The sequence below is a fragment of the Pongo pygmaeus genome, chromosome 6 (genome assembly GCF_028885625.2).
Source record: "Pongo pygmaeus isolate AG05252 chromosome 6, NHGRI_mPonPyg2-v2.0_pri, whole genome shotgun sequence".
NCBI classification, from domain to species: Eukaryota; Metazoa; Chordata; class Mammalia; order Primates; family Hominidae; genus Pongo; species Pongo pygmaeus.
The window spans coordinates 67,556,558-67,583,866 of record NC_072379.2 but is presented as its reverse complement, the minus strand read 5'-3'; the positions used below and the strand labels follow the sequence as shown (position 1 = coordinate 67,583,866).

The 27,309-nt window shown below is 36.9% G+C and overlaps 1 protein-coding gene across 1 annotated transcript; it reads right to left on the bottom strand.

The window, feature by feature from the left end:
* Positions 1 to 8,037: 8,037 nt before the first annotated feature.
* FERD3L (Fer3 like bHLH transcription factor) lies at positions 8,038 to 9,515 on the bottom strand. The gene has a single exon (XM_054495769.2). It carries the CDS (start codon positions 8,795 to 8,797, stop codon positions 8,297 to 8,299), a length of 501 nt encoding a protein of 166 aa, XP_054351744.1. The 5' UTR covers positions 8,798 to 9,515; the 3' UTR covers positions 8,038 to 8,296.
* Positions 9,516 to 27,309: the final 17,794 nt, after the last annotated feature.

Here is a 27,309-nt window from a genome sequence, read left to right as displayed (position 1 = left end):
CTCAAAAAAAAAAAAAAAAAAAAAAAACAAAAAGCAAAAAACAAACAAAGAAAAAAGACTTTACATATGCAGAATTCATTCTAAAATACACGCGAAGGCACTCTGATTGAAATACTTTGGTTTTGCATGTATGTATATTTCCGTGTGTGAATCATACAATCGGCAGGGAGCAGGGGGATTGTGGAATTGAGAAGCAGAAGTTCTGAGGGTGTTCAGTGTAAGGACCCTGGGGTTTGGATTGAAGTATGATGCATATATTCATGTGCATGTAATTTGGGAAGAAGTTGTTGTGTTTTGTTATGTAATGCTTTGAGTTTGGGCCTTTTTCAGCCTGTTTTATGTTAACTTTAGAAGCAGTTGACTGAATTTGATGAAATGTAGTATACTAATAAAGGGTATGAAGTTTAATTTGTGGTTCTGTCATCTGAAACAAAATGGCATCCAATATATGTTTTTTAACTGAACTCATCTGCTTTAATTTTAATGGGCTTTGGTGAGATTAGGCAAATAAATAGTGATGAAAGAAATGGCATGGCTTGTTCAATAAGATCTACAATTAACAAAACCACTACTTGTCAAATGCTTGTTAACTATACTCACCACATTTTTTGGCCAAAAATATGAACTGATGGTCAGAATATTTGAAATTGGGTATGTTTCCCAAATTGGAAACATTTTAGTACATTTCAGAAAGCTCTTTACCATCAACCCTCAAATGAGCCACTTGAAGTTGAATCACAGCTTTTAAAAGAAATGGGATATTTAATAATTCTCCTTTTAACTTTCTAAGCAAGGAGGAAAATTCATTATATAACATGCTACATATGTAAAAAGAGCTATGCATTTTTAAATGTTGAGAGATTATGTGCAAGTGAAGGCCAATTTTATCTTTGCAAAAACTTTTACTTAGATTGCAGGTAAACCTAGGCCAAAGAATACAAAGCTTTTGCCATGATATTGTATAAAGCCACTAATGTTAAAGTGCAAAAAACAAAAAATCTGTTTGTATAAAGAGGATAGGTTAGGTGTCAAATTTGTAAAGACTGTAAATGGCACATACAACAGAGGATATCCAAAGACCACTTCAAGACTCACATTGCCTCTCTGATGCACCAAGAAGAGGCTCTTTCTTTTTTCCTCTCTGATTCCTTTCTATGGGAGGCAGGTAGAAGCCTCTTAACTTTTTTGGGTAGACAGAGGCATATGTCTCAGGGAACCTACAACAAAGCATGGTACACCACCTCATTTCCAGTTGAACAGGCTGAGTGGGTTCTAGGTTTACAGATTTCATCAGCCTAGATCAGGTAGTTTATTTACTCGAAAATAAATTCCCAGAGGATTTGCCAAATGTGTGGTAACTTTTTCATATAAAAAGTTTATATGCAAATTTAAGAGTTTTTTTTTTTTGATGGAGTCTTGTTCTGTTGCCCAGGTTGGAGTGGAATGGCGCCACCTTGGCTCACTGCAACCTCTGCCTCGCTGGTTCAAGTGATTCTCCTGCCTCAGCCTCCCGAGTAGTTGGGACTACAGGCTTACTCCACTGGGCCTGGCTAATGTTTGTATTTTTAGTAGAGATGGGGTTTCACCATGTTGGCCAGGATGGTCTTGAACCCCGGACGTCAGGTGATCTACCTGCCTCTGCCTCCCAAAGTGCTGGGATTACAGGCCTGAGCCACCATGCCCGACCAATATTTCAGGAGTGTAGAGTTTACAGTGACCTTTCTGGCAGACCGAAGATTGTGATTATGTATGCCATGGACCAGAAGCCTTACCTTTAAATTTATATGTTTAAAAACATAAGAGTTCAACGCAGCAACTTAGATTGGGCACAAAATGTCATACTACTTAAAAAACTTTGATTATATTTAGGAGAAACAGGACAGGTATTTCATATTCCTATTCTATGTGTTATCATGAGCCTTTCTAAAAGGCTGAATTATCATTTTGTCCTACACACACATTCAACATTGAAATAACATAAACAACAATAGCGGCATTGGCTAAATTTTTATATTGTGTGAGGCACTGTATTTATATGATCTCTTCTGAGTCTTATATGAGCACTTATATGATCTCTTCTGAGTCTTTAAATAGTTTCATGTTTATGATTTCCACTTTACAAATCAGGATGAGTAGGTTTAAGTGTTAAGTTAGTAAACTAATTTAGCAAGCAACAGAATTAGGATGTGCAAATACTACAAATCCATAATTAGAATGTAGCTGACTAAGAATATCAGCACAGACCAAGGAACCCAGAGTCAAGCACTCAGTGCTCGTCTATATTCTTTAGGGTCAGAGTGAAAAAACAAGTCTCGATTTTAATTCCAGAACCCACATAATGCCAGGCACAAAATGTTGGTTTCACTTTCATGAAACACGTGAAGAAAAATTACAGTAGAACAAGACATAAGTATCTGTGAATGGCTCATTAAAGCTAATGATAATTTATATTTCTATGGTTTTTTATAGGTTCAAAGGATTGTCATAGTAATTACCTGATTATTTTAATTTTTAAATTTTATTTTGAAGTAATTATAGATTCACAAGACTATGCAAAGATGACGGACAATTTTCATTTTTTACAATATTTCTACTTAAATATAATGATCATATAATCATCACCAAATAATCTTAATCCCTCAGAGTTTGGTCTCTGAAATCCTTGTCTGGGTGTAAATCTTAGCTTCAGTATTTGTTAGCTGATTGAGCTTGGAAAAATTATTTAACTTCCATATTCTTTAGTGTCCTCATCACTACGAAAATAACAATAGTGTGTATATCCTAAAATTTTTATGAGAACTTTACAAGTTTAACACAGTGTTTAGTACATATAAAGAACTCAACACAGTGTTTAGAACATATGCTGTCATAAGCTTTCAATAGTTGTTATATTATTACAGATATTACTACTTATTATTATGGATAATATTACTTCATTCAGATCCAATAATCCAATTATTTTGTTGTTCTCTTTGAGACCCTTTCTGGTTTCTCCAATATTTCACTGAACTCTGGTATTCAATATAGCCAATCAGTTTAAGATCTAGCCAGTACCAAATATAGAGTTGTATTACTATCTTTTGAAGAAGTTACAAAATTATCTGCAGTAAAGTAATAGTGCTATCATTCATTCGTTCACTCATTCAAACACGTTTAGATGATGTTTTTTCTTCTATTGTTCACCAACTGTTTGATCTATTTCCAAATTCTCATAGACATTTTTCTTCTCTTTTGAAGACTGGAAATCATAAAAAACTGTCCATAACAGCTGCTTTGAGGTCATCTACATTTGTTGGCTGCAGGTGGAAATCTCCTTCACACAGCCTGAAATAGAAGGTTGTAAAATTTGGCCTTTGAGGGAGCCAGACCAAACCAGCCTTTTGTATAATTTATCATCCACAGAACAAGTTAAGGTGCTTTTGATCTTTGAAGGCAATATCTTTCAAAGTGCTGTGGTGCTTATGTGTGACCATTGGTCCTTTTTGGGAGTCCCAATATCTTGCTGATTTCAATAGTGAGTGAAGGAATTTTTAAGATGGTACACTGATGACTTAGTTTAATAGAGAGATTCTAGAACTTGCTGAAATCCAATTGTGAAGATCAAATGAGATAAAGTATGTGAATGGTGCCTTGAAACCAATAAAGCACTAAGTAAACCTAAAGCAGTTTATTGTAATCATTTCCATCATGTCGTATTTGTCAAATTCTTGATTTCACAGCATATCGAATGTTCCATGCCTTCTGCCAGATTAAGGGTGGGATTCTACCACATATTTGCCATGAAGAGCGTTTGAAAATACATTCATATTTTTCTTTGCATTTCCTCATACTCCTTTAAGAAATGTAGTATAGACACAGAACTAACAATTTGGTGTCACAGAATATGTTGTGAAAATTTATAGGCTTTGGTTTATAGAGACTTGAGGAAGTTTTTCCACCTTTCTCATATTTTATTCCTGTCAGTTTGCATTGCTTCTTTTCTTTCCTTCTCCTCCTCCGCCAGGTTTGGTTTTAAGCTTTGGATTCAAAGAAACCCCAAAGTCAAAACAAAATGGTCAGAACTGCTGACTTTTGTTTTGTAACCTTTTTTTAGTCCAGTATTCACAGGAAGAGAGGGTGCTGACCAGAAATTGGGCCTAACTTCACCCAAAATGTTGGCAAAGTTCAGGAACCTTTGAGTGAACTTGTGCCAAGTTAATGATATATAGCAAACTTCACCAGTTTTCCAAAAACATTTAAAATATAATTTCATGAAATAATATCATCCTATAAAAAGTCAAGTTCATACTTAACATTCAATACTAATCTGCTAGCTCTTTTTGATAAAAATAAAATAACAGTCTAATTTGTATTTTGTATTAAATAGATTCTCTTGTTTTTTAAAAGTGTCAGGTATATTTTGGAACTGCACATGTAAAATGTACTTGTGGCTTCATTACCTTAGAAGTTTCCTTTGAAGATCTGTAATTAAGAAAAAAATGTAACCTAAGATCATGCTTATCAAGTTTCATCTCAGGATTTTTACAGCTATGTTATCAACCTCCCAAAAGATTATTTTATAATGGAAATGCTGACAAATGTGATAATAAACACTAATCCAAGGGTCTTAATTGTATCATATGTCTGCATGTAGGAATTATGCGTACTAGCAGAATATTTGGTTCAGTTTCCAGCACTTAATTTTGCCAAAATCTGCTTTAACATTGGGCAACTAACTGTAAAAGATGATCAGCCTAAATGACTCCCTGTTGATGGTAAGGGCTTCTGATTATTTTTAGATTCCTCAGAAAGCTTAATTATGTTTTTCAAATATGATTTCATTTAGATCTTTTTATGGCTTACATGTCTGAATACTAATAGTAATCTGATAGCTATGGGGAACTTAGTTTGAGACCAAAAGGCAGTGTTCCATCAGTAGAGAGTATATAAATAAATCGCCTCCAAGCAACATCTCAGATGGTATTTAGATTCTAAATGTTCAAATTAATTTAAGATTTCAAAAACAAGTTATTTTAATTGTCCAGAAGTAACTGACACCATTAGGTCTTAAAAAAATCCTGATTGAAGTTACTGAAAAGGCAATATCTACTCATGTTTCTATCAATTTTAGTTTAGGAGGTAATAAACAGTAAAACTATTTTAATGTAGTGGGTGTTACATACAAAAACCCTTGTATTAAAAATTAGCTGGGCGTGGGGTGCGTGCCTGTAATCCCAGCTACTTGGGAGTCTGAGGCAGGAGAATCGCTTGAACCAGGGAGTTGGAGGTTGCAGTGAGCTGAGATCGCACCACTGCACTCCAGCCTGGCGACAGAGCAAGATTCCATCTCAAACAAACAAACAAACAAAAAACTTGTGTTAAAGGTGCACTGATTTTATGCATCTAACATGAGGAAAACTAAAATTAAAATAATGCTTAGAAAAGTTGAGGGTCAAAATATGGAGGTACACTAGATTTAAGTTCAGGATGTGGATCATTTTGTCTTACCTCTATTGGTATTTGATGAAAGGAATAAGTCAATCCCTTTCTATGTGACTCTGATCCTTACTTGGGTTCAAGTTACTCTGAGTAAAATTATTATGAAAATATCTTAAAAGACTACATTTGAGGCAGTTCCTAAACATGTAAACTTACAAATAGCAAAGCATTTATAAACGATTAAAGTTTTTTTTAAGAAGGGTGGATAATTCCTCTATTGATAATGAGAAAATAACTTTTAATTTAGAAGTTTTTTAGGTATCATTTACTATGATGAAGAGGTATTCACTGGAGGAATATTATTTGCTTACTAGGAACAAAATGTATTAGAATATGAGGGAGAAGACTAAGGAAAATGGGTGGCTGTGTTGACTCCTCAGGACTTAGGAATGTTGATGTTCCCTGGTCTACACAATTTTGCTTTATTTCTGGTTTCCAAAACTGGTTCTTTCAACAAAATATTAAGAATTCCTAGATTGGAATTACTTTTTTTTCTTTTTATTTATTCAACACTTTCAGATGATTTTTAAAAAAAGAATGATGTTTAATTTCCAGGAGAAATTGAATTGGTGGAAGAATAAGAAAAAACAACACTCTGTGGGGCTTTGTTGTTGTTTGGTATTAGCTGTTTATGTATTTTTTTTGTTTGTTTACCTGTTTATCCTGATGTTCTTATGGTACAGTTGGAAAAATTCTTGGTGGAAAGACACAGTAAAAGTAAAAAAACATCTTGGGAGTGGGGGATCGTTTCAGAACTAATCCAGGTCCTATGAAAAGGAAAACTAAGAAAAGTTTTAAATATTCGAAGTGCTAATGAAGGGGCTGGGAAACAGGCAAATCCCTGCAATGCTAGAGGGTGGGAGAGTGAACTGGCAGAACCCACCAGGAAGGGAATCTGGCCATTTATATTCACAAACTTGAATCCAGAAATTTCACTTCTAGGTATCAAATATTAGGAAATAATAATAGACAGAGAAGACATTTACAAGAATGCTGTTAGCAGCATCATTTATTTTTTAAAAAGGAAATAGCTATCTATCTGTAAAGGGCTGGTGGTGTGATACATGGATATGACAATAAGATATGGTAATCAAAATCACATTTGAATAATATTTAAAGTTAAGGGAAAACATTGCACCTTCTATAATGCCAAGTGGAAAAATATCAGTATCCCAAAGTATCTCGAATTAGTTAAATATGTTGAATTTATAACTGCACAGGGAAAAAAAGACTGGAAAGAAATAGATGAAAATGCTAACAGTATGGTAACTTGGAGTGATTCGAATTTTTTCTTTTTTGAAATTTTGTTTTCCAAAATTTCTAGGATGAGTATATGTTACTTATTAATGAAATGAATTCTATTTCTGAAAGCATGATTAAGAGAATTGTGTGTTCGCACAGGCGCCCGCCTATTCCTGTGTGCAATGAGGGGCGAAATAAAGTGTTGGAATAATCACTGGGGATTATCCTTTAGGATTACTGAATTTATGTTTAGGTGGGCATTATTCAATCGGGTTCCTCTCCTCAGTTACCCACTCCTTTTTGAAAGACCCCAGTTCTGGTACTAGCACGTCACCTAGAAGGAAGAATCCTGGAATGGCACGGGTCCAAACTAGAGGCGGCCTCTCAGCATGGACCCGCTTCAACTTCATCTGCATGGCAGGCGTTTTGCAAGGCGTCAGAAGGCACCTCCTCTTTGGACTTTTTGTCTCCCCTGGTAGTCTCTAGAAGCCATTAGAGTGAAAGCTATCTTTCCTCCCTACAGCTAAAAATGTAAAAGTGAGCGCTCCGGCGGCCTTGCTCCTAGAAAGATCCAGGCTCCTTCATACCCCAACCCCTGACCGGGGGACAGTTGGTAGCGCTGGCTGGTGGCGAAGCTGCAGGGCGCCCAAGGCCCCCTGCGGCCCAGGAGTGACCCGAGTGCACTCGCCCCTTACTCTGGCCTGGGGCCTGAAGGCACTGGAACACGGAAACTGATGCTGCACTTTAGGTGCAAAGCGTAGATTTGCACCCTAGCTAAGGCACTGAATGAACACCACTGTGGCCCTGGGACAAGGAGCTATGGTCCCTCTGGGATCAACTAGGTGGAGAAGGGGAGGGAGAAAGGAAGAGAGAGGGCTTGCGCGCGGGAGAGAGGAAGGGACGGGAGGGAGAGGGAATGGAAGACAGGAAGAGTGTCCCCTTCTCAGAGGTCGCACTTTGTCAGCAGTTCCTCTCGACTGCTCTGTCTTCCATTTTTCCTTTCCTCAGTTCCTGGACAAGCCTCGGAGGACCAGACAGAACCCTCTGGCTATCAGAAAAGCTCGCACCCCCGCACCCTTGCGGCGTCTGCTTCAGACCCTCCACGCAGGCGCCCGCTGAAGCGCCTGCTGGGGATGGCGTACCACCGACCCTTGAGGCTTTTTAAAAAGTAAGAATTTCTACTTTATTATCTCTATGAAAAAAAAATGTAAAGAGGAGAGGTTAGATTTTATAGAAGCTCCGAAGTCTGCCATTTGCGAGGAGGATTCACTTCCCACCCACCCAGCCCACGGAAGCTCTTAGGAGCAGCCTGAACGGCCCCGACTCATCCTCACGCTCTCTGACTTCCCCGCTCGCCCCTGACCCCGACTTCACTCAGGGCGGTCGCGTAGATATGAACTCTACAGCAGCCACTCTGCTCAGCGGATTTGGGGATCTTACAATCTCGACCCCGAACTCCAGAAGGCCAGACGTTCTGTCTTGGGGCGTCCCTCCCGGCCTTTAGCCTCACCCAGTGCCCGGTCCTGACACACCCCAGCACTACCAGACAAGGAAGGGCAGACTGTCCACACCAGGCTCAGCCGCTTTCCTTCTTCTCACAGCTCTCCAAGAGCTCGGTCATGAAGGAGATGTAGACGATTGCCAGGCGGAGGGTCTCGATCCGGGACAGCCTTTTCTCGTAAGCAAACGTGGGCACCTTCCTCCGCAGCTGGTCAAAGGCCTCGTTGAGGTTGAACATCCGCTTCCTTTCGCGGATGTTGGCGGCCTGGCGCTGGGCGTAGGTGATCACCCTTTTCCTCTTGGGGCGGCCTAATAGGGAGACACCTCTTCCGCGCTCCTCTTCCTCCTCCTCTTCTCCGTCCCCCTTGTCCACTTCGCACTCCTCTTCTTCTGGGTCCCCCTCTTCAAACCGCGCCATCCTCCTGGGTCTTCCCTCTCGGAGCGCAAGGGCTGGGTCCCCCAAGGAGACCCCGGGTGCGAAGTCGCAGAGGAGAGGGCGTCTCGGGGATGCCAGGGACAGGTCTGCGACGAAGTCCAGCACCGTAGCGTCCACGCAGCTCTCCGGATAGGCCGCCATCGCTTCGGCTTGGCCCTGCCTCTCATCGGTTTTCCGCAGGGAGGGGCGAGGCTGCTGGTGGGGATTCTTAACAGCCTTGAATCTGATGTGGCACCATCACCGAAGGGCCAGGGAACATTAAATATTTATACCAAGCTGATAACAGGATTAGTCGTACCGATAAGGAATGCTCTGACAACGTCCCTTCTCTCGAAGCTTATGGAAGATGACAAGCTTGAGCACGCATGGAAGACTCAAAGGGACAGGCCTCCAGTTCTGAGATCCTTTTCTCTGCGCCACCCGGGACAGTTCCTTGTTGGCAACAACCCCCAGCTCTTACCTGCTGTGCTTTTTGTGTCTGTCTTCACCCCTGCAGCCAACTAATGTTCTCCAGGCTCCTTATCTCGTGTAGTTCTTTAATTTCGTGTTGGATTTTCAAAGCGAGGATGTTTTCCACCGCGATGGCTTCTCCTTGACTTCAGGGTAGGAGTCTTGAATCTTGCCACCATCTGCCAATGGATGTGGAGCAAGTGCATGTGCTTTTAATGATGTCCTGAAGAGGGGCCCTGCCTGCCTGGGATCGAGGGGAGCTGTTTGTCTGGTATCCCAGTGCAGCGGCTTCTGAAAGGCAAGACCTTCCATTAGCTTAAGTAAGCATGGCAGGGGGGCCGAGAGTGCATTCCCCAGAGTCGCTGTTGGAACCGGCTTTCTTTTTCTTTCCAGGGCATCGCAAACAGCTCTCCTGCCACGTTACAAACCCTGACTTCTAAAGTCTGTTTGGATGCAATCAGCCTAACAATTGAGATACTTGACTTTCCTTTCCCTACCTTTACCTCCTACTCATATAAAATAGAGGATTTTATTCCAAGAGGAAAAGTTATGATGGCAATAAAATGAGAAATTTAAGCTCAGGATATTTTCTATGCTCGGGCTTTGCTGTATACTTTTCAGTGTGGGGGACAAAGCAAACTCTCCTCACAAACAAAACCACTTCAAGCTCTTTTCAGAAATGCGATTTGCCCTTGATAAGCCAAAGAGTCAATCAGCTCACCCTCTGCTGAGGAGTCTTCGGACTTTTAAATTGCGGATCGAGTATTTGTTCCCGAACAAAGAAAAAAACCTAACACTTCCATCTGGCGTATTTTCCTCATTGATTTGTATTGTCCTACAGTAAGATTTAAGTGCAGAAACAATGAGTTATTGAAGTATATTTAAGGGAGATTTTTGGCTATCGTTAGATCGTTGTTTTTGAGATAAGAAAGAGATTTTAAATTTGGTTAAGAAAAATAAGAGTTTACTCATTTTATATTATCTCTAGTATCCCTAATATTTTAACAAAAGGGTTCTTTTTCTTTGTTTGCCAATAACTATATTTACTTAATTATTCAGTACTGTGTAAAGATTTATTTAAAAGACCCATTGTGTCAAAGTGACAGATTAGAAGATAATTTTAAAGGTAGATTAGAAGAAATAGCCTAAAAAGATGAATGTAGAAACATCCCAGTTCAAAAGAGAACTGCCCAGGACATCAGTCCCTATTAAGGGGGTAAGTTGTGGCTATGATGTTTCACTCAGTACATTGGACAGCTCCCAGAAACCAGAAGCCGCCTATTTCTAACAGGTAATCTCAGTTCATTTTCTTCTTCCTAGCCCCTCTCTGTGTAATCAAAACAATATAACCTTTAATTCTTCTTTTAACCCATTTATGTCTGGTGTCTCTCGATCTTTTAATAGATTTTATCTTCTTTTGCTTGTGTTTACTCTTCATTCTCCAGTTTGAATTGTGATAACTCAGGCAGAGAATAATTGAAATTTGTGATCCCGGAAGATGTTAAAGAGAATGAGATCTTTGGTTATTACTTAGTTGATTTTTGCTAAGCTTCTTTAAAAGGGAAGGCTGAAAAATAAAAACTAATAGGATGGTCAACAGTGGCTATGAAGCTAGTAAATGGGAGAACTGATTTTTGTTTCAAAAAAGTAGTAACATGCTTTCTAACCCTTGTTTAAATTAATATGTTATTAAATATTTGGACAAATTTATTGTTGATTTTTAAATTATGTTAAATGCTTCTCAGTGACTTATTTTTTATTCATTTACAACCTATTTGCAAGTGGATTAAACACCTCAGTCAAGTGAGAATCTAGTTTCACAATATAATACACTGGAAAACTTAATGAAGGAATACATGGTTGATATTTAAACTTAAAATTTCATAAAATGGGGGTCAGAAGCCTTCATGAGACTAAAGAGATAGTTTCATTGGACTGAACTCCTTTAAGATTTTAGCTGAGGGAATGCATCTTTCTTGCTTGCCTGCCTGCCTGCCTGCCTTCCTTCCTTCCTTCCTTCCTTCCTTCCTTCCTTCTTTCCTTCCTTCCTCTCTCCCTCCCTCCCCCCTCCCTCCTTTCTGTTTCTATCTTTCTTTCTTTCTTTTTCTTTCTTTCTCTCTCTCTCTCTTTCTTTCTTTTTCTTTCCTTCTCTCTTTCAACAGAGCCTCACTCAGTCATCGAGGCTGGAGTGCAGTGCTACAATCATAGCTTACTGTGCCTCGAACTCCTGGGCCCAAGCAACTCTCCCACCTCAGCCTCCTGAGTACCTAGGACTGCAGGCACTGGCCACCTCATCAGGCTAAAGGTTTTGTTTTTTAGACAGGAGGTCTAACTATTTTGCTCAGGCCTCAACCAATCCTCCCACCTTGACCTCCCAAAGTGCTGAGATTACTGGCCTGAGCCACTGCACCTGGCAGAGAATGGAGATTTCAATAATCATATCACAAAAGGAACTGTAGCAAAAGTAACGTAACCAGTGCCTAGAATTGGGTTGAAATACTTGCATTAAAGTATTAGGAATTTTTAATATGTCATACTAGGTACACTTACAGCAATTATTTTAAAATATTTTCTTTTTTATTTCATCATAAAAATCCCAGGATAAACACTTCTGTTTATACCACCTTAATTTCTGTTTATCTTACAAGGTTATAATCACGCTAATATAATTAAAGCAAAAAATGTTAAAATCTAAGTTATGAGTGTTTTTCATTTATAATTGCAATTAGTTATACAAATTAACAATTATAGTTATTTCATTTATAATTATAATTAGTTATAGGAATAACTGAAATTCTTTTTCTCTGCTTATTGTGAAATGGTCATTTTATTTTTAGAAGACTTTTGTGGGTATTTGGTTCCACAGTAAATATGTATGGCAAAAGCAGTAAATTTATAAGGTACCAAGTGATGTTACAGTTCATCCTATTGGAAGGAATCATTATTTTCATTTCTAGATTTGAAAGTTAAGAGAGAGATGTTTTTTAAAAACTCAATTTAGGATTAAAAGAAGCTAAGTTCAACCTTGATTCCTCTGTGTTCTAGGCCTATAGTTTATAGTTATTCAGTGACCTATAGGGAGGTATTTATAAAAAGTTTGATAACTCCTTCACAAATTTTACTCAAAATATTTCAAGAAATGATTATGAAATGACAATCAGTTTTGCTTATTTGATTATCTAGTTTATTTCTATTGACCATTCCTATTAGACATAAAACATTTTGTTTATACTATTAAACTGTTCAGAATCAAAGCAAAAAGAAAAAAAAATGACCAAGAATGACTTAAGCAATAATTCTTGAATGAGCTGAAGCCTGGGTTTAATGGTGCTAAGGGGAGAAAGGTAGATAAATAAAGCATCCAGGGAGTAAAGCAAATATATAAATTCCCCCAATTAAAAAACCCTTACCTTTCCTTCCTCATGTCCCTTCTTCTATTATTCCAGAAACATTAACTTTTAGGGCAAATGATACAGGTATGACGAAGGTAGATGTCTGTGATGATTGTAGGAGAAAGGCATAAGAAGTACTCCTTCTGCTGACCTGGAGAAGGGACAAGTGTCTTCTTCCTATTCAATTTCAAATTATGTATGGCTGTGACCATGGCTGGTTTTAGAGACAGAAGAACATACATCCATTTATTTTGTTTTTTTTTCATTTCATATTTTAGGTAAACTTTTTTGAAGCTCAGTGCATGTACTTCAAAATTCACAAATTATATACGTGCAGCTTCATGAATTTTCAAAGTGAATATATCCATGAAACCAGTGCCCAAATCAAGAAATGGAATGCCTTTTTGAAGTTTGAGGTAATGTAAAAACAGTTAAGTCTTAAGTTTATAGCTTGAGACTGTTTCACAAAGTGAGCATATGCATAATCTATAAAAATAAATTATATTCTGTATACTCTTGTGTCTTTCAGTCAATATTTTATTTATGTAATTTGTGCATATTCTCATTGTTGAATAGTATTTCACTGTGTAAATATACCACTATTTGTTCTTTCCTTTTCCCGTTGGTGGACATTTGGATGGTTTCCAATTTTTAGTTACTACAAATAGCAGTGTCATAGAGGTTATGGTACACATCTTTTTGTGAGTACATTTATCCTTTCCTGTTTGGGATACACCTGGAATTGGAATAGATTATGCACATGTTCAGTTTTAGTGGTTACTATAAAATTGTTATCCAAAATGGTTGTAATAATTTACACTGTCACAAATGATATATTGGAGTTCCAATTTCTTCACATCCTCACTGATACTTGCCATTTTCTATCTTTTTAATTTAAGCTGACTTAAAGATGTGTAAGGGTATCACATTTCAGTTTTAAATTACATTTCCCTGATGATAAGTAAAATTGAGCACCATTTCATGTTAGCCGATTAGTTACTGACTCTTTGATATAGTACTGCTCCACTGTTTTTTGGATTTTTCTAATTTAAAAAATTGATTTGTATGAATATTCTGGGTATAAGTTCCATGTCAGATGTATGTAATGTAAATATCTTCTCCCAACTCTGTGGCTTTCCTTTTGACTCTCTTTATGGTATATTTAAAAATTTCAGGCCGGGCATGGTGGCTTATGCCTGTAAACTTAGCACTTTGGGAGGCTGAGGCAGGTGGATCACGAGGTCGGGAGATTGAGACCATCCTGGCTAACACGGTGAAACTCCGTCTCTACTAAAAATACAAAAAAATTAGCTGGGCATGGTAGCAGGTGCCTGTAGTCCCAGCTACTCGGGAGGCTGAGGCAGGAGAATGGCGTGAACCTGTGAGGCGGAGCTTGCAGTGAGCCGAGATCATGCCACTGCACTCCAGTCTAGGCGAGAGTGAGACTCCGTCTTAAAAAAAAAAAAAAAAAAAATTCATTTATATTTTTTCCAATTTTTATGGTGGCAAAATACATATAACATAAAATTTATCACTTTACCTATTTTTAAGTGTACAGTTCGGTGGTATTAAATACATTCATAATATTGTGCAACCATCACCATCATCCATCTCATACAAGTGGAATTATACAGTATTTGTCTTTTTGTGACTGGCTTATTTCACTTAGCATAATGTCCTAAAGAGCCATCTATATTTTAACACACATTAGAATTTCCTTTCTTTTTAGGGTTGAATGATATTCCACTGTATGTATATGCCACACTTTGTTTATCCATTCATCTGTTGATGGACACTTGGGTTGCTTCCAGATTTTAGTTATTGTGAATAATGCTGCTATAAACATGGATATCCACAAATCATTTTGAGACCCTGCTTTCAATTTTTTTGGATGTGTCCCCAGAAGTGGAATTGCTAATAATTTGGTAACTCTGTTTTTAATTTCAAAAATAATTTTGTATTCTTTAACCAACCTCTTTCTATCCTCCCCTCCCACTACCCTTCCAAGACCCTGAAAACCCACAATTCCATTCTCTACTTCATGAGCTCAACATTTTTGGCACCCACATGTAAATAAGACCATGTGGTATTTTTCTGTGCCTGATTTATTTCATTTAACATAATGTCCTTCAGGCTCATTTGTGCTGCTGTCTAGTTTTAATTTTTTGAGGAACCACTAAACTGTTTTTCACAGTGGCTCTACCATTTTACACTCCCACCAACACTGTGCAAAGGCTCCAGTTGCTCCACATCCTCACCAACACTTGTTTTATGTTTGTTTGTTTGTTTAGATAGTAGCCACCTTTATGGGTGTGAGTTTGTATCCTATTATAGCTTTGATTTGCATTTCCCTAATGATTAGTGATGTTGAGGATCTTTTTATATGCCTGTTGGCTATTTGTATATCTTTTTTTTGAGAAATGTCTCTTCAGGTCTTTCACTCATTTTTGAATTGGGTTGTTTGTTTCTTTTTTTCCAAGACCTTTACTGGACAAAAAGTTTCTATGATTCATTCTATGTGTTATACATTTTGAAACCTGTATACATCTGAAAAGTATTCTGAGAAAAATAATAATTGTTTCTTTATGTATATGTAAGTGAAAATGTTCTCTATATATCCTGGATATCAATCTTTTATCAGATACATGATTTGCAAATACTTTTCTCGTTCTATAAGTTGTCTTTTTACTCTATTAATGGTGTCTTTTGATGTGCAAAAGTTTCACATTTTCATGAAGTCCAATTTGTCTATATTTTCTCTTTGCTTGGGGCTTTGGTATCATATCTAAGAAATCACTGCCAAATCCTATGTTGTAAATCTTTTTTTTTTTTTCTAAGAGGTTTTAGTTTTAGGTCTTATGTTTAGGTCGTTGATCCGTTTCAACTTAGTTTTTGTATATGGTGTTAGGTAAGGGTCCAACTTCATTCTTTTATATGAGGTTATTCAGTTTTCCTGATGCTCTTTGTTAAAAAAAAAAAAAAAACAACAACAACTATCTTTTCTCTATTGAATGATCTTGGTATCCTTGTCAAAAATCATTTGACCATATATGTGAGGGTTTATTTCTGGGCATTCTATTCTATTTCATTGGTTTATTTGCCTGTCTTTATGTAACAACCACATTGTTTTGTTTACTGTAGCTTTGTAGTAAATTTTGAAATCAGGAAGTATGAATCATTTAATATCTTTAGATGAAAAGAAGTTCTTATTTTTAGTGTAGTCAAAATTATGCTTTTTTACTCCTTAGTGTTGTTTATGTCATGTTTAAGAAATCTTAACATGTTTTAATATCATGAAGAAATTATTTTATGCTTTCTTCTAAAAGCCTGTTTTTTCTTTTACATTTAGAACTGTAACCAACCTAGAAATGACTTTTGTATGGTATGAGTAATGAAGGTGGTAGTCAAAATTTATTTGGTTTTCAATTGACCCAGAAACATTTATTGAAAACACTATCATATTTTATTAAACTTATTCATTTTATGAAAAAATTTCTAAACTAAATGAGAACTTTTTCTGTTATTAGTAGTGCTAGGAAAAGAATTCAAATATAAAAGGAAATCAATTCCAGGATTTGTCTATATTTTGAACTATATTTATAGTTCAAAAATTATTGCTTATAGTCCAACTAATTTCTTGCCATTTTGATTATAATCTAGGTTCAAATAAAAATAAGGACTCTAGAATGCTGTAGTTTAGGGATTGGCTAACATTTTCTTTAATGGATGAAAGAGTAAATAATTTAATTTGTAGAGGTCATGAGTCCTGTTGCAACTACTCAACTCCAGTTTTGTAGTACAAAAGGAGCCATAGACAATGTGCAAATGAATAGGCATTGCTGTGTTCTCTAAAACTTCACTTACAAAATTAGGCAGTGGGCTGGACTTGGCCCTTGGGCTATGGTTTTCTCCTGCCCCATTTATTGAGCCTATCTCCATATTCCCTGGTACCCTGGTACACCTAATATGTATACTTGCCAAGATAAGGCCATCAAAAATATAAGTGAATATGAATTTGTTGAGTGTATTTTAGATTTATGCATATATATGTATCTCACATGGGTTGGGGGAGGTGAAAAGAGAATATAAAAATGCTCCTGAAACAACTGAATCTGTAGCTTCTGTCTTTGAAGTTACACTGAGGTGTTAGAGAGTAACAAGAAGCAGCTCTGCACAGGAGGTGTGCATACTGCCTTAAAGTTACCAGTGCAGAGACTGAATGCTTGGTTTTAATCACTGACAAGAAACACCAAATCTGATGATCTACTCTTTCAAATATTAGTATTAGCAGGCTGTAGGTAAATTACATTCAACCAGGAATAAGGAAGGAAGAGGTAAAGTTACTGGACAGAGCAGTCTTTTACTGTGTGAAGTGCTTCTCTTTGTTAAGATGAACTAATCTCATTGTCTAATGTTGCCAAATTAAATGATGTAGGCAACTGCTGATCCTGTCCACCTACATTACCTTCTTTGGGCCATAATCTGGCAGAGACTGCACGTTGTTCCTCAACATCTACTTGCTCTTTCTGCCTTTTGGTAATAGAACCACCCACACATATTTTAGGTGGCATATTTTTACCCCACTAACTTGGTGCCAATGGGATATGAGTAGCATTGATATGTGCAACTTAAAGTTGGTCTTTTGGATAGCAAATGATGTGCCCTCTGCTTGGTTTTTTTGCCTTCGTCCCATTGCCTAAAATGTGGGAATGTTAGTAGTGAGCTAGAATTAGCTACGTAGCAAAGGATATCACTGTATGGCAAGATTTGGGAAGTTTTCTTCTGTAAAGGGCCAGATAGTACATATTTTAGGTTTTGCAGGCTGTATGGTCTCTGCCACAACTACTCAAGTCTGCCATTGTATTGTGAAAACACCATAGACAATACATAACTGAATGGGTGTAGCTATTAAGAACTTTCTTTACAAAAGTGGAAGGAAGGCAGAATGTGGTTCTCAGGTAATAGGTTGCTTACACCTGCCTTAGGGAATGGCAGAGCAACAGAAAACTGGGACTTAATATGACCTGTAGAGTAGAGCTGTAGCTCTCAAATAGAGAGTAAAGGTGGGAGTATACTTCTAGTGCATCTCATATCTCTTTATTAAAGTGGTATGCTTTCTGCTGGCACCTAAAAATCCAGAAGATGATTTGAAGATTAAGCAGATAGATATGCTTCTTTACATCTATTTTTAAAGTATAATTTATAAAAACTGCTTAAAATCTGTCATTACTTTTTTCATCTCAGGTTTTTTCTCTTCCTATGAAATAATTCCATTTCAGTTAGCCTTTGGGGTAAATCTATCTTTCAAATTTTCAATTATATTAGTTCTTACATTAGTTGTTGTTTGAACCCTCTCCAAATTCTTTATTCCTTTTTGTAAATGTGGAAAATTAGAGAGATATAAAGGAAAAAAAATCCCTCAGGATGCTATAAACTACTATGCTCAAATAATATTTTTCTCATTTCTTATACTACATCTTGGTATATTATTTTTAAAAGTGACTTTTCTTTGTAATAAATGTTATAAGTTTTACATTAATCCTTAAATCTATAAGTTATTTGTATATTTGGAGACTAAATGCTATATGTGTGATTTTAATTTAATATTTTTTCAAACGTTTTTGCTATTATACTATTCATTTATGATGCGAAGAAAGTATTAGTATAAGTTGAAACACATGAAACCGACAAAAATCAATCCATTTTTAACCTAAAAAATGGGCAGTTTCATTTGATTGAGCCTAGTTTATCAAGAGGTACTACCACTTAACGAGAAAGTAAAATTTTAAAATATAATTCACATTATACATTCATATAGTACTTGCATTAACATATAACAGATTAGAATAATGTTATCCTATTGCACAGTAAGTTTATTGCAAAGTAAATCTGACAATATATTATACAATTTTTTTTCAAAACAATTTTATTGAATGCTTATGAAATGCTTGATCTGAGCCTTGATCCAGGAATTGATCTAAGAGTTGGGTATAAATCAGTGAACAAGATAGGTATCTGAATAAAAAAAATCGTTATTGTGTTGAAGGTGATGAGTGCTATGGGAGAAATTGTTCAGTATACAGGTGATCAGGAGTGCTGGAATTTGGGGACAAGTTGCTACTTTAAATAGGGTTATTAAGAAGAAGTATGATATTCGAATAAATACCCAAAGGCAATAGGGAGTTAGTTAAGTGCATATCAGGTGAGAAGTTTCCAGGCAGAAAGAACTGACATTTCAAAGAAGATAAGGTAGAAGGATGCTGGGGATATTGGAGAAACATCACAAAGGCCACTATGACAGAAAGAAGTGAAGGGAAAGAAGGATGCTAGGTGATGAGATCAGTTTGGTAACAGGAGTCAGGGTTATACAATGAAGACCTTTTTAGCCATTTAAGGGTCTTGGCTTTTACTTTGAGTAAGATGTAATCCATTGGAAACTTTTGACGATTTACTTGCAGTTTGAAAGGATTTCCTCTGGCTAATGTGTTGAGAATACAATCTATGGGAGACAAGGAGGCAGAGGGAAACCTGATGAGGGGCTATGCTATTGGTAGTGGGTGTGGTGATATCAAGGGATTGTTTTCTGGATGTAATTTGAAGAAAATTCAACAAGATGTGTTGATGGATTGTATGTAGAGTGTGAAGAAAAGACAAGAGTCAAGAATGATCTCAACGTTTTGGCCTGTGTACCTGGAAAGAAAGAGTTGTGATCAACTAACGTAAGAAAAACTCCAGGAAGAGGAGATCTGGGGCATGGCAAAGATCAGGAGATCCATTTCAATCACCTTAAGTTTAATATATTTATTTGACAGACAAGTGGAAACTCTGAGTAAGTTTCTGTCTCTCTCAGGGTAAAAGTAATCTTCACGCCTTACAGGGTGCTACATGTTGCACTATTTTTACACCCTAATACCTATGTGAACACATCTCATATTTTCCCTTCTCCCTCACTCATTTTTAGTTATGTTGGTTTCTTTTCTCTTTCTCTCTCTCTTCCTCTTTCTCTCTTTCTCTCTAGACAGGGTCTCACCCTGTCACCCAGGCTGGAGTGGCATGAACACCACTCACTACAGCCTCAACCTTCTGTGTTCAAGCAGTCCTCTTACTCAGCCTCCTCAGTAGCTGGGACCACAGGTACGAACCACCACGTCCAGCTAATTTTTTATTTTTTATAGAGACGAGGTCTCGCCATGTTTCCTAGGTTGGTCTCAACCTCTTGGACTGAAGCAATGCTTGCAACTCTTGGACTCAAGCAATTCTCCTGCCTTAGGCTCCCAAAGTATTGGTATTACGGGTGTGAGCCACTGTGCCCAGCCAATTGTTTCTCAAATATTATCTGACTCAATGCCTTTGCATTTCTGCTTCCTCTGACTGTAATACTCTTTCTCAGATATTCACATATCTCACTCTGTCATTTCCATCACTCTGATAAACAGGTCCCTTGATAATCCCAGTTTATCAGAGAAGCACTCTATATTATATTGGGTGATCCCTTACCACCCTATATAAACTAGTACTCTCCTCCTCTGTCTTGCCCTCCCTAACACTCTTACCTTGCTTTTTTCTCCATAGCACACAAACCACCTGGCACAATATATATTTTCGTATTTACTTGGTTAGTTTTGATTTTCTTCACTAGAATATGAGTTCCAAATGGTAGCCATGGAGCTGCGCTGCTCAGATATTTCTTTCAGCTTCAAGGATTGCAATTAGCTAACATGTTTCTATTGCAGTGCCTTAGAGAGCCAATACAGTACTCAAGCCTAGACCATGTTCTTTTTGGACAGCCCCAACAGAAAAGGAATATTAGGGCTTGGTCATTTCTGCCCAATGTGGGACTTGTCCAAAGATATTATTTGCTCCGGATCTCCCCATTGTCTTTGCTGAGACTTTTTTCAGCTCTGCAACACAGTCTGACGTTCTTCTTGCCTAGTCCTGATTCCTTCCCTTTTTCCTTTCATAAATATCAGATTCGTATTCTGGCCTCAAGCTTCACCCACATCAATTCCATTTCTTTCCCCTTTATATTTCACAAGATTTACCATCCCACCTCCCACCCTTCCCAAATCTCTTGTATTCCTGACTTGGTCTTAAGTCTTAGTATCTTATTCATGAAGACTCTGAATAGAGACAGTTGTTACTGGGAGCATTCTAAGTAAGTAGTAATTTGGGGTTTAGGGATTGGGTTACCCGCCCTCCACCCCACCCATGGCTGACACTGAGAATCCTGGATGGTGGGTAGAATGCAGATAGTCCCTGGCACAAAGAAGTGGTACATTTGCTAAAAATTTCACTGGGGTAACTGGAAAGGATGTTTGAGTGGAGGGAATTATACTAGGTGATGTAATAAAAGTGTGGAGGACACAAAGGATAATGATATTGACTGACTGTTAATAAACCGCAATGATGTCCTAATGAAAAATACTGAAAAGTTGCAATCAGTTAACGAATAATTTCTAAAAAGTGTGAAGGCCAAAGTTCTTATCTCCTGCAATGAGAGAAGAGAAAAGGCTGAAAACCAAATTTAGGACTTAATAGTTAGAGTTGTTGAGTTTCAAAAATGATTAAATGATCCACCAAGACAGCAAAGGTCCTGTTGAATCATAAGCTATGGGTGCCAGCTGGACATTTTGCAGTGTTGTTTCCAGGGATGAGCAGGCAGGAAGAGGAGCCGTCATCCTCTGATAAGCAGGAGGAGGTAGCAGGAAAATGTAGCGAACTCCGATGATCCACTTTGGTGTCTCTTGGCCCTCCCTTGCTCAATCATGACTGAGGAGGATATGGTTACACCAGACTCAGACTTCTCAGGAAAGCTAGTTTGAGCTACATCACTAGGTAAGTTCCCAAGACCATCAGAGATGATGCCTGATGTGGGGAAAATTTGGAATATGGAGTGGAAAAGGAAGGCAAGGAGTACCAATTGTAACTTCAAGAACTGCAGTAATGGGATTATACTTGGTTCCACTAATCCCTCTCTTCTAAATTTTTGCTCAGGAAGAGAGACTAACTGAACTTTGAAGGGTCCAACACCCAGCTCGTGTATAGAGAGGTGAATCACATGGCACAAAGAGTGAAGTGTGGCATCCTTAGAGGTGCAATGCTCAAATCTCTATTCTAGGAAGAAATTGTTCAGCTCTAAGGATTGCACTTAGCTGACTGCCTTCAACTGCAACATCTACCGAATCCACTGCAACTTTCAAACTGAAGACATGCTCTTCTCACTGAGTCTCCAGCCAATGACTGAGCGTGGTGATAGTAGTAAAGCCTGGCCATTTTTGCCCAGTATGAGACTCTTCTAATAGAAAAGCTCTGTGCTGTAGCTGTTTCCTGTATTGGCTGAGACAGCACTGTATCTGAAGCACAGTCTAGTGCTGTTTCTGCCCAGTTTTACTTCCTCCCCTCTTTCTTTTCACAGATATTATACCTTTATGACAGTCTGAAGCCTTTCTTGCCCAATTCTGCATGTTTCCTCTTTATAGTTCGTAGTTCCCTTACTCTTACCCCACCACATGTATTTACCTCTTGCATTCCTAACTGTTCTCAGTATGAGGGCAAGAGTTATCTTTTTAATTCTGAACTAAATTTCCAGTGTTTTGAACAGTATATTCCAAGCTACAGGCATTAAATAAGTAAATTTTGAAAATTGCAACCTGAGTTACACATGATAATTATCTCCCTTCTCATTAGTTTGTAAACTCTCTCAAGACTGGTATGACAATAATAATAATAATAGTAATAGTTACTGAGCACTTACTATGTGTTAAGTGCTGTGCTTATATTACCTCATTTAATACTTACCATAAGCTGGTATAGAAGGGTTTCTCCTTTCCTCATTTTTTTAAGCAAGTCTCCAAAAGATTGAGTTTACAATGTGCAAATGCCCAAGTATCATTTTTTCAATGAAGAATATCGCAATAAATTCATTAGATATTTCCATTAAATAACTGTATGCAATGATACTAAGGGTATTATTTGTACTTGTTTCTGTCCTATATTATCTCCTCTAAACGTAAGGGATTTACTTAAGCTTAAAAATGCTGGTTGTATCAGAACTAACAACTTTGAAATGGAAGGCTTCCTAACCATTTTCCTGCTTCTTGACTCACCAAACTTCGGGCAGGGTTTTCTGGTTATCCTGCCACCGTCTTTAACTTCTTTGTGGCTTCTGATAGCTATCATTTGAGGATTACAGAATCTCCCTTTGGTTAGTATCACGGATGGAGAAAACCATTAACATGGTGGAAGCCATTACTTCTTGATCCCTGCGGGTCCTGAAAGATGATGACCTTCAGGAGCATGCTCACAAGTGCTGCTCTGTGCCAAGAGAAAATTCAAAATTTGAAAACAAATCTCCCTTCACTCTCTCCAAGTAGCCTTAAATTTATATTAATCATCTTGTTTAGCAAAGTGATTTGATGTACTCTTTTTATCGTCTTCCTAGAGTACAGACTCAAGAAGACCTCTTTCAATACATTCATGCAGTATTCAGATTGAATTTTGAGCTTATCCTATTTCTTTATTTGAGAGCCACACTGGCTCTCCTACACAGAATTAACTTAAAAACCCTTTAAAAGCAAAGTGCCCACACCCAAGAATGGCTGCTGGATCAATAGAACCATTCTGGAGTCTTTCACTCCCTTTTTGTCCCACCTATGTATGCAGTCTCAGTCTTTCTCCCTATCTCCCCAGACTTCAGAATTTAGTATGTTACTCCCACCTGGATTATTATACTCTAGATCTGATCTGTTATTCTCCTCCATGGTTAGATGACTTTGAAGTGGCTCTTGGAACCATTAGCAGCAGATTGATTACCTTCAGTAGGAATCTCTGCTTGAGGTTCTTCTTTACAGAATTCTACTCTGATGGTTGTTATAGGCTAACTGATCTCTCTCTGTCTCTCTCTTTCTCTCTATGAATGCATTAGGGATCCTGTGATCAATTTTTTATGTTCATTATAGGGTAAAGTTATAAGATGGTAGACATAAGTAAAGATGGTAGAGATTATTAGATATTAAACAAGCTTTTTAAGATATTAGAGAAAAAATGATCAAATGTTTAAAAAATTTCTGAGAATTTATCTGTACTTTGTAGATAAATACTTGCAAGGTTTGTTTTGTTCTAACTCTAGCTCATAATCTGGTGACCTTGACCTTGCTTGAATATCAAGTTTGAACTTGATGTTCTATGGAAGGCAAAAACTGCGTAGGGCAAGTATGAGCTGGTTCAGTAATACCCTTGGAATTAATAAACTAACAACATAAAGAAATACCATAATGTTGTTAGCCATTGTCAATTTACTTTCTGTCATCTGAGAAGAAACACCCTACACACACACACTATTATAGTGGAGTGGGACCCTGGGGCCTTAGAATTTTTAGGGTTCCGTATTGTATCTTTTCTCTTTTCCCATTTTTCTCACCTCATATTTTCATTCAGTGATCCTCAGATCTCATAATACTCTCTTTTTCCACTAGGCTAGGGGCTCCACCATGACTGATACTATAATACTAAAATAATTTTTAAAACTACTGAGCACTTACTATGTATTTGGCACAGTGCATGTGCAGTCTCTTTACCTCTGATTCTGCCTTGTCTTCAACCATGATATGCATCCTATCTAGACCAAGAAATTTTCTTGCATTTGAATGATCAGTTTCATTCTTTATCATGTATCTCCAGAGGGAATTAGTCTTTTTCCAGTATGATATGACTATGGTTAATAACTTGATTAAAGCTTTGGTGGATTAGTTTAATTACCTAGGTTAAATATTGGCCTGGAATATTCCACTGCAGCGTTCTCTAAGAAGAGCAGAGTAATTTTGATGCATATTGGTGTGATTGTAGGATGAAGTTTTACATATCACATATACAATCATTTAAAGTATGCTATCTTTAGGATCTTAATTTATTTAACGTTATGGAGAATTAGGTTCATAATGTGACAGTGATAGTCCTGAAGAAATCAGTCAAGATATATTTCTAAGTAACAGTAATGGAGAGAACACTGGCTTTTAGGAAGAGCACAAATCCTTTCTCTAGTCCTTCTCTTACTTCATTTCCAAGGAAGATAAGTAATTTTTGATGGAGATTCTAGGATATTTTATTGGGTCATCGTCCTAGTGGGCAGAACTTGTAAAGGTGAAGCTTCTGCCCACCTACTGGTTTTCCTTTCTTCTTCTTGTTCTTTGTTCCATTGTATGAAAGTAATAAGATTTCTGGAGTCTTCACATGTCAACCTGTCCTCTGATTTCATTTTCCTCCTTTCTGAGTCTGTGAGTCTTTTTATTCTACGGAAGTGGGGGTATTCTTTAGACAAGCCTTAATGAACACAGATCAGAAAAATGCAAAGCGCAGCTTTGAACATAAGGCAATGACTCTCATTTGAACTGAAGAACACCTGTCTCAGAATGACCAGTTAGCTAAAGAGTAGATTCCTGGACCCAACTCAAAGACCAAGAATAAGAATATTTAATGGTATACAGAGATTACCCTATTTAGGAGATTGTTATGTATGCTAAGAATTGAGGTTTAGTTCCGCAGTGATTCTTCATCCTGGCTGCATATTAGAATTTCCTGTGAATTGAAAACTATTGATAGTGGAGCCACATTCCTAAGAAATTAAATCAGCGTTTAAGCTGAATTTCTCCAAAGAATTCTAATATGCCCCAAGATTTGAAAGCCATGGGTTAGGAAAATGGTGTTACCTGAATAGTATAATCTTATCTTTGACTTGCTTTTCTTTCTCTCTGACCCTGTAGTACATGGTCCAATCAAAGCTGGATTCTTATACAACCAGTGTGGTCAACACTTCCAACAGGAAGAAAGATGAGACATATTTGGAATTAATAATAACAAACATGAACTAGAATACTTGTATTGAGCTATTAGCCTGGGAAACTTCATTATAATAAGTTATAAACCTAAAAATACAATCATGAGGTAAATTCAAGTTACATACATTGTTTACTAAAAAATGGAATAGATTTTTAAGCATATTAAACCAATAATTCTCCTCTGAGGTTTGAAAGATAATAATCAGAGTATCATTTAAAATGAAAAGAAAAACCTTCTCTGTCTTATTCATCCTGTAGGTGATAGTAATCTGATGCATGAAGTCCCAATTACTGCAACTGCTGCTGGGTTTTTAAATCACCATTATATTGCTAAGGCATAAATCAGTACTCAGATTAATGTTCTATGTTTGTGTGTTAGGTGATCTCCTATATGGCTTTCCAGGGTTCTTACGTATGGGGCATATTTTCTTAAAGGATTCTATATTCAAATGTAACACATACGCACACACACACACACACAGTGCTCTGAAATATGTATATTTGTCTATATAGTTACTGAAGTTGCCATTTATAAATTTTATTTCTTTGGTGATAATAATTTTAGTGAATCTGAGCATTCATTTCATTGATGTGACTTAGCTTTCTTGTTTTGAAAACAGTAATGATAATTTAAATGAACAGAAAAATCAACAGTGATTTCTATAATGCAATGTTTGAATCAAATAGTTAAAACCCACATCTCAAATTAACAGCACACTGGATATATTTTGTTCATCAGAAAGCTGAATTTGCTAAGAATATTCATCCATAAAGGGAAGGAAAAATCTATATGCATCGATCCATTATCACATTGCCTTTATTGATAAATAATGATAATTGTGAAGATGGTAATTTGTTTTATTTCAGTTTTAAATCATTTTACTGCCATTATTCTACTAAATGCTTAAGTAGATTAGGGTAGAAATCAATAAAAGGATATGGTTTTTATGGTTAAGGTGCTAATTCTAAGAAAAATTGTATAGGTTGAAATAATGCTAAACTTGGTAAAAAGTTTGCATACTACAAAAAGAGTTACAAAATACTATGTTTAGGGTATCTTAAAGCTCATAAAACATTTTTGGTAGCTAAATAGTATTTTAGGTTTATAAGACAATCATCTACATCTAAGGCAGACTTGAGAAATGAGCTTGGTTTAATGAGGGAGTGTGAATAAATTATATAAGCTTTAAAACTATCTAAATAAATTTCTGCCCTAATATCAATTTCCATTTTCTCAAATCTACTTGAATCCCAGATTATTTTGATTTGCTATCTGCAGTTATCTCCAAATGTCCTTGAAGGTTATCTCTATCTCTTAATCCATGTGACATATTATTATCAATAAAGAACTTCTCTGACATGCTTTCACACAAAACCTTCAATTTCTTAATAGTTTATTTTGTTGTATAGCTACACACCCAAATATATTTATATAACAAAATAAATAACAAAATATTGTATCTATATAACAAAATTAATAAACTATTATATGTATACATAAAATCATATACATATAAGATCCTCAAATCCTTTGAGTACTATTAAAGACCCTTCAGACTCACCCTGTATTTTTACTTACCTTTTACCCTCACCTGCCCTCTTTCATCTCTCTTAGCCATCCCAAGAATACATTTTCTCATTCCTGATTATTTGCCCTGGTACTCCCTACTCTTCTCATTCTACACCCCTGACTTACATTATTTCACTCCTCTGCCCAAAATGTTTCCCATTTCCTGATTGGTCTCTGAATATCTTGCCCTGCTGTAACATATATTTCATTCAACAGCTAAATGTGATTATTTTAACATGGGAAATCTGATCACCACCATCCTGCTTACAACCTTTAGATGATTTTAATCATTCTTAGGCTATATTAAGAAACCTCTGATATGACTAACAAAGCCTCCAGTAATCTGATCACTGCCAACTTCTCTATAACCATCTCTCAGTTTTTCTCTTTGCTTTAGACATGCTTATG